This window comes from Carassius auratus, linkage group LG49B (genome assembly GCF_003368295.1).
Source record: "Carassius auratus strain Wakin linkage group LG49B, ASM336829v1, whole genome shotgun sequence".
Taxonomy (NCBI): Eukaryota; Metazoa; Chordata; class Actinopteri; order Cypriniformes; family Cyprinidae; genus Carassius; species Carassius auratus.
This window is the reverse complement of record NC_039301.1, coordinates 117,501-125,000: the sequence shown is the minus strand read 5'-3', so window position 1 is coordinate 125,000 and position 7,500 is coordinate 117,501. Positions and strand designations below refer to the sequence as shown.

Genomic DNA, 7,500 nt, shown 5'->3' with positions numbered 1-7,500 from the left:
AGAATACATCACACACAGACCAGTGCTTGAATAATGAATAACTACACAACTAAGAAAACTGAAATATCAGTGACTGTCGTGATCCCTGAAGATAAAAGACACTCTCTTATGAATAAACCCTGAATAAACCCTGGTGTCCAGCAGCAGGCCGAGCGTTCGGTCAGTCGTGACTAAAGCAAAGCAGCGTGCAAAATAATGAAGAAAACATGCTCCTGCTCTCAGCGTTGAGAGAAGAGGCTCAAAACAGCAAGCAGTGACAGTCAGACCAAGACAACTGAACTCAGATCAGGAGTGTGTGTGTTCGGAGTGTGTCTGAGATCTCAAAGCCAGGCCGAGGAGGAGCGAGACGTCGGGGAATCCTACCACTCCAGCCGTCGGGGGGGATCTGAGCGTCTCCAGAGCGCCGGGACCGGGATACTCCCCCGGGATCACCTCGATGGAAGGAAGATCACTGGACTCACAGGATCTAATGAACTGCTCGGACACAGCGGAGAAACCTTCCTGAGATCTGGGTTCGGATGTGAATCTGTAGCTGGCCATGTGTTTCTTCTCTGGAACCTTCGGAGGGACTTTTGGTGGCACTTTAGGAGGAACATCCTCTGAAGAACCAACAGAAGGAACCTTTATGAGTTCAACCTTCCCTTTGATTACCGTAGAGACCTTTTCTGGCACCTTCGGAGGAGTCTTCTTTGGAGAAACCTCTTCAGATGTGATAGAAGAAGGCTGTTCTGTGGTAGAAACCTTCACTGGTATCTTAGAAGGAGTTTTCCTGGGAGAAACCTCTTCTGGTTTTTCTGGTTCCCCTGGAGGAAACCTCTCTTCTCTTATGGGAGAAACCTTTTCTGGTACCTTCAGAGGAACCTCTTCGGATACGATGGATGAGGGAACGTCCCGTGCTGGAGACTTCTGGGATGTCTCCGAAGCGGTTTTGGTTGGAGGAACCTCTTCAGATGTGGGTTTTTCTGGCTCCGCTGAGGGACGTCTATGTTTTTCTTCTACTTCGGTGGAAACCTTCTCTGGTCTCTTATGAGAAACCGTTTCAGCTCTGACTGGAGGACGTGTATCTGGTTCAAACGGAGGAACCTTGTTTATAATGACCCACCCGTCAGACTCCTACATGTGACACACAAAGATCATGTTAGCAGACTGGAGTTAAAGCACTGTTAGTCACGCCTGATCCATGAAGACAGAGACAAACACTGCTCATCATGATCGTGAAGTCTGAAGATCATCAGATGAATGGATCACATACCACATCCACCGTCCTGTCCTCCAGAGCTGCTGCTGCGGCCACTTCCTGTGTCTCCACCGCCACTTCCTGTGTCTCCACCGCCACTTCCTGTTTGACCTGAAGCAGCAGAGATAAACAAGCTCCACTCAACAAATTTTTTTATTCCACACACACACACACACACATATATATATATATTAGTGCCATATTCTTTGAAACAGGTCTTAATAAAATGAATCTTCTCAGTTCAGAAGGGTGTTAAGAGAATTCTTCTGAAGCACAACACACAGACGCTGATTAAGGACCGTATTTTTCTGGTTTTATGTAAGCGGCACGTAATGATTTTCCCTGATCTGAAGTGCTCAGAGCAGCTAAACGCCGGATCCGTGAGCGGATGAGCTGATTTTACTGCAGCCACAAAAACACAATCAATGAGAGGCTTTCTGTCGACCATCACTCTCGTCTAAAAAGAGGAGTCTGGTTTTCAGAAGAGAGACGTGGATCTCACCTCGTCCGGCTCCAGCGGCTCGATCATGGGCGCTTCGTCCAGACGTGGAGATCTCAGCGGAGACGAGGACAGACGCTTCTCCCACTCGGTCAGAGTCGTGCGGTCCGGTCCTCCCTCCAGGAACGTCCGCTTCAGCTCGCTGATGTTGGTCTGATGCTTCAGCAGCTCGTCTGGCGTTTCCTCCATCTCCTGAACAAACACAACAAGCAGTGATTCGGCCGTATCCCAGGCTCTGATGCTCGATCTTTTTTTTATCTATGAAATGAACGTACTATATTTTTGTTTGATAGTGCTTTTTATTTAAGTGGTGGTGTTAGCACAGTGGATAAGACGCATGCCTTCGGTGTGAGAGACCCGGGTTCGAGTCCACTGTGAGGCACCAATGTGTCCCTGAGCAAAACACTTAACCCCTAGTTGCTCCAGAGGCGTGCGACCTCTGACATATATAGCAATTGTAAGTCGCTTTGGATAAAAGCGTCAGATAAATGTAATGTAATGTAATGTAATTTAAGATTTAGCATTTTTAGTGGATTTTACAGGACTAAATTGTATTTCTTGAATAGTTACAATCCATTTATTACCTGTTTACCATTTTTTAGCAATACAATTTCCAACCTAAAATGTCAAAAATCTTGACTGCTTTGAAGCACAGACTTAAGATCGTTCTCTGTTTAAAGAGGAGACTTGGCAGATTATTACTGTGAAAAGGTGAAATAAAAGTTGAAAAGAAGTTTAGAAATGTATTATTAAAAGTGCACCAAAAAAAAAAATCATTCAAATCATGTTTCACTCCAAAACTGTGAGAAAGAAGTTGTGTTCCAAATTTGAAGTTGATATCTTAAAAAAATTGCTTTCAGTACTTTCAGTTTAGGTGCAGTACCAAACACTTCCACTAGATGAAATCTGCTTTCCATTCATTTCCAATGAGATCATTTTTGACAGTGATCAGTACAAGTGTGACTATTTACACACACACACACACACACATATATATAGTGTTCACATAGCATTTGTACCATTCTAATGTAGTAAGAAATTCCAAAAAAGCAAAACGTCTAAAATGACCAAACAGCAGCAGAGGGTTAATCAGATTACGAGTAGTGTAAGTACAAAGAGAACTCCAAATAAATCCCTTAACCAATAAAACTTTAATTCAGTGAACATATGAGAATCTGATGCAATCAAATCATCACACAGAGACAATACCAAACTCTGTCTGACAAACACATTCACTCGCCTCATTAATTGAAATAGATGCACTCGAAGCACACACATTAGTGCTGCTAGAATAAATCACAGAGTTAAAACATGTCCATGCAGCGACCAGCGACTCCTTACCAACCTCTAACATCAGTTTACTGTGTCTGACAAACACATTCTCTCCTTTAATTTGCCTTATGAACCCGGGCTGGAGGAAAAGGTGATTTACAAAGTAATTGAAGACTGAAATAGTATTTTCTTGTAAACCAGAATCTAATCATCTTTATTTAAACTTTAGAAAAATAATTTAAGGGTAAACAAGTTTTAGTATTTAAGTAGAGATTGTTGAATCTTACCAGCGTCTTTGCTTCAGATTCGTCCTCCTGATCCGACTGCACAAAAGACACACAACACGTGTGAAATTATGACACTGATATGAAGGAACGAGACGTTTAGGATCAACAGGAGGCTAAACTCATTAACATCACAGGCTTAATGTTTCCGTCTCCAGAAGAACAATTATGATTATTGGCCATTATCAGATTAAAGTTTAATAAGAGCTTCAACAGCCCTGTCGTATCTTAATTAGCAATCTAATTACTGCAATCGTTCATGGCATTGGTGTTTTTCTGCCATGCACGAGTCTTCAGTCTGACGTCAGAGATCACGACGGTTGTTAAGATGTGAGATCAGATGAGAAACGAGCTCAGATCACAAACCTCAGTGGCTGTTAATTCTCCATCGACAGCGGTGTCTGTGAGATCAGTCTGATCCAGAGAAAGCATGAACAGAGAGAAGCAGAACACGGTAAAACACGGTAATGTTACCATGGTTTCCTGCATGGGCCGATGAGTTTATAGACATCAGCTCATTCAACCAGCATTAGAGGAATGAACAGAGAGTCAAATAAAACATTGACATTAAATGTGCTGCCCAATATATTTGTGAAAAAAACATTGCATTTATCTGAAACAGAAATCTTTTGTAACATTATAAACATCTTTACCGGCACTTTTGATCAATTCAATGCATCATTGATGTATAATAGTGTTAATTTCTTTCAGAAAATGTGTCTATTTGTCTACAAACTAAACCATTTGAGCTAAAACATGCATGATTTCCAATGACTGATCACACTATGAGCTCCAGGCATCATATCTTCCACACCTGAGCTGTGCTTCAAATGAAGCTTTAAGTGAGTTAATTAGTGTTAGTCAGGGTTAGTTCTCAGTGTGTCCTGTCGGCCCAGTGTCGGTGGGTTAGTTAGGGTTAGTTTAGATTAATTATATTAGATTCAACTTTATTGTCACTGCACATGTTAGGTACAAGGCAACGAAATGCAGTTAGCATCTAACCAGAAGTGCAATAAGCAGTAAGTACAGAATATACAGGGTCTACAATATGTTTACCCATGTGTCCTGCCAGCCCAGTAAGTTAAGCCTTGGTAAGTTAAGTTTAGTTTACCCGTGTGTCCTGACGGGCTGGTGTCAGTGGGTTAGTTAAGTTTAGTTTACCCGTGTGTCCTGACGGGCTGGTGTCAGTGGGTTAGTTAAGTTTAGTTTACCCGTGTGTCCTGACGGGCTGGTGTCAGTGGGTTAGTTAAGTTTAGTTTACCCGTGTGTCCTGACGGGCTGGTGTCAGTGGGTTAGTTAAGTTTAGTTTACCTGTGTGTCCTGACGGGCTGGTTTCAGTGGGTTGGTTAGGGTTAGTTTACATGTGTGTCCTGACGGGCCGGGGTCAGTGGACTAGTTAGGGTTAGCTTACCCGTGTGTCCTGACGGGCCGGGGTCAGTGGACTAGTTAGGGTTAGCTTACCCATGTGTCCTGCCAGCCCAGTAAGTTAAGCCTTGGTAAGTTAAGTTTAGTTTACCCGTGTGTCCTGACAGGCTGGTGTCAGTTGGTTAGTGTCCTGACGGGCTGGTGTCAGTGGGTTAGTTAAGTTTAGTTTACCCGTGTGTCCTGACGGGCCGGGGTCAGTGGACTAGTTAGGGTTAGTTTACCCGTGTGTCCTGACGGGCCGGGGTCAGTGGACTAGTTAGGGTTAGTTTACCCGTGTGTCCTGACGGGCCGGGATCAGTGGACTAGTTAGGGTTAGCTTACTCTTGTGTCCTGACAGGCCGGGGTCAGTGGGTTGGTTAGGGTTAGTTTACCCGTGTGTCCTGACGGGCTGGACTAGTTAGGGTGTGTCCTAATCAGTGTCCTAATCAGCGTGTGTCCTAATCAGTGAACTAGTTAGGGTTAGTTTACCCATGTGTCCTGACGGGCCGGGATCAGTGGACTAGTTAGGGTTAGTTTACCCGTGTGTCCTGACGGGCCGGGGTCAGTGGACTAGTTAGGGTTAGTTTACCCGTGTGTCCTGACGGGCCGGGGTCAGTGGACTAGTTAGGGTTAGTTTACCCGTGTGTCCTGACGGGCCGGGGTCAGTGGACTAGTTAGGGTTAGTTTACCCGTGTGTCCTGACGGGCCGGGGTCAGTGGACTAGTCAGGGTTAGTTTACCCGTGTGTTCTGAAGGGCCGGGGTCTAGTTAGGGTTAGTTTACCCGTGTGTCCTGATGGGCCGGGGTCAGTGGACTAGTTAGGGTTAGTTTACCCGTGTGTCCTGACGGGCCGGGGTCAGTGGACTCGGCAGTGATGGTTCCGTGGCTTTCGTTGTCTCGTCCTCCTCCTCCAGCACCACAACACTCTCCACCAGCACCGGTCGAGTCTTCTCACGCTCCTCCTCACGCGTCTCCTCCACTCTCTTCTCCGGGGTTATCGTTGTGATGAGGTCACTCATGGCGATGCCTTTGGCTGTGCCATAAAACGCCGTACCCATCTCTACACACACACACACACACACACACACACAGCGTCAGTACTCCATCTGCTTTCAGACTCAACACTTACTGCATTACATTACCAAGTTAAGACTGCAGAATTATTTTGTTTATAATCAGAAATAAGAAATTTTCACTATAGAAATATGTCTATACCATTACTGTGGTATTTGCGTGTTAATTTAAAATATACAATTATTTACATACACTGTTAAAAGAAAGGTTGGAAACAAAATACTTTAAGAAATACTTCACTAAAATATTCCATAGGAAATCATGAATCTTTACGGTTGTGATGTATTAAGCATAAACTCAGATTATAATGACAGCAAACACACACACACACACACATACACACAAGCCCCCCCCACAGACACAGCACATCCATTCAGTCACATGTAAGAGGTGAATCAGTCATTACAGAGGTAGTTTATGAGAACTAGCTTAATTATAATAACTATAGAGAAGCTGGATAATGATTAAAGTAAAACTAAAAGTCTGTTTCTGGAGCAATAAACCCTGACTAACATCACACTGACGTGCACTTAAACATGCAGAATGACAATAAAAGCTAATCTAAGCAGAGCTCAGGGAATATAAATGAAATGTTTCTGGATATGGTGCTTTTCATTTCTGGAACATTTCGAAGTCAATTTTTACCGCAGAGTTAAAAAAAAAAAAAATGATGGATTAACTGTGATTCAGTGTTTGTTGCTCTGAAAGCTCTAAAGAAGCCGTAATTACTGCTGATTGTACCGCAGTACAATATTGAGTGATTTCTACAGAAGAACTGTGTTATATATGATGCTGGTGAAGTGATGCAGTGCTAGTTTTCCTCATTTCTGCCTGTAATATTGAACATTGCATGAATCAATAAACAAGATCAATAATGCACAAATGATGATGTTTCCATGAGAACAGACTCATAAAACCCTAAAAAGCTCAAACATTTTGGTTTATTTTAACCAACCTCTAAGAGACATTCACAGACACAGGCATCTGACAGTGAGGGACACAGACCATGTAAAATATTATTAAAACTTAACATATGATTGTAAAACAACACTGACGCAGCAACAGCATGTGCAAAATCAAAGGTGTCTGAAGCAGAAGCGCTAGATCCGCATGCACACCCATCCTCAAACTATCACGGGTCAAACAAGCAGACGGAGGCTTCTGTATCTACAAGCATCAGGGATACAGAGAAACGTCTCTACCTGTTGGTCTAGTGCCATTTACATTGACTGTCGCCGTGTTGACTGGCGTCCGCTGAGCTGAGGAGATTCACACACACACACACACACACACACACACACATACACACACACGTGTCTGAGCAAACACAGTATAACAGACACTGACACACGTGTCAGGCTAAATCACATGCAAAAAAATACAGTGACCTGAAAGTGTCTGTTCACCTCAGTCACGTTTATAAACGTCTGAATTCCTTCATCAGATCAAGTGCAGGATAATTTCTCTTCACTAACGTCATGTTTCTTCAATCTGTTTGAATCAGGGCTATTATAGTAAACTAAAACTAAACTAATAAGTGACAATGTACTAAAACAACTAAAATTGAAACTGAAATGAAAAGTAATAAAAAACACAAATAATGTATAAAACTTTAAAGTAATTTAAATATATAAATGAATTCAAAACATTTTAAGATATAAGTTAAATAACTCTGGTTTTGATTATTTTTTGTGGATGCTTGAAGTTCAGAGGAACCACAGATAGAGAGAA

At 42.9% G+C, this 7,500-nt stretch overlaps 1 protein-coding gene across 11 annotated transcripts in view; it reads right to left on the bottom strand.

The window, feature by feature from the left end:
• The window catches only part of epb41l3a (erythrocyte membrane protein band 4.1-like 3a), a 34,638-nt gene that overhangs the window by 8,149 nt on the left and 18,989 nt on the right, over positions 1–7,500 (bottom strand). For 6 of the 11 annotated variants that reach the window (XM_026241563.1, XM_026241569.1, XM_026241566.1 and 3 more), the window contains 8 exons: positions 6,972–7,028; positions 5,529–5,755; positions 3,659–3,706; positions 3,296–3,331; positions 3,082–3,147; positions 1,740–1,928; positions 1,253–1,348; positions 364–1,113 (listed from right to left, as the gene is read on the bottom strand). In XM_026241563.1, coding sequence (XP_026097348.1) covers positions 364–1,113; positions 1,253–1,348; positions 1,740–1,928; positions 3,082–3,147; positions 3,296–3,331; positions 3,659–3,706; positions 5,529–5,755; positions 6,972–7,028 — 1,469 coding nt within the window. The remainder of the gene's footprint in view (positions 1–363; positions 1,114–1,252; positions 1,349–1,739; positions 1,929–3,081; positions 3,148–3,295; positions 3,332–3,658; positions 3,707–5,528; positions 5,756–6,971; positions 7,029–7,500) is intronic. The other 5 variants (XM_026241568.1, XM_026241574.1, XM_026241573.1 and 2 more) reach the window with 4 other exon arrangements.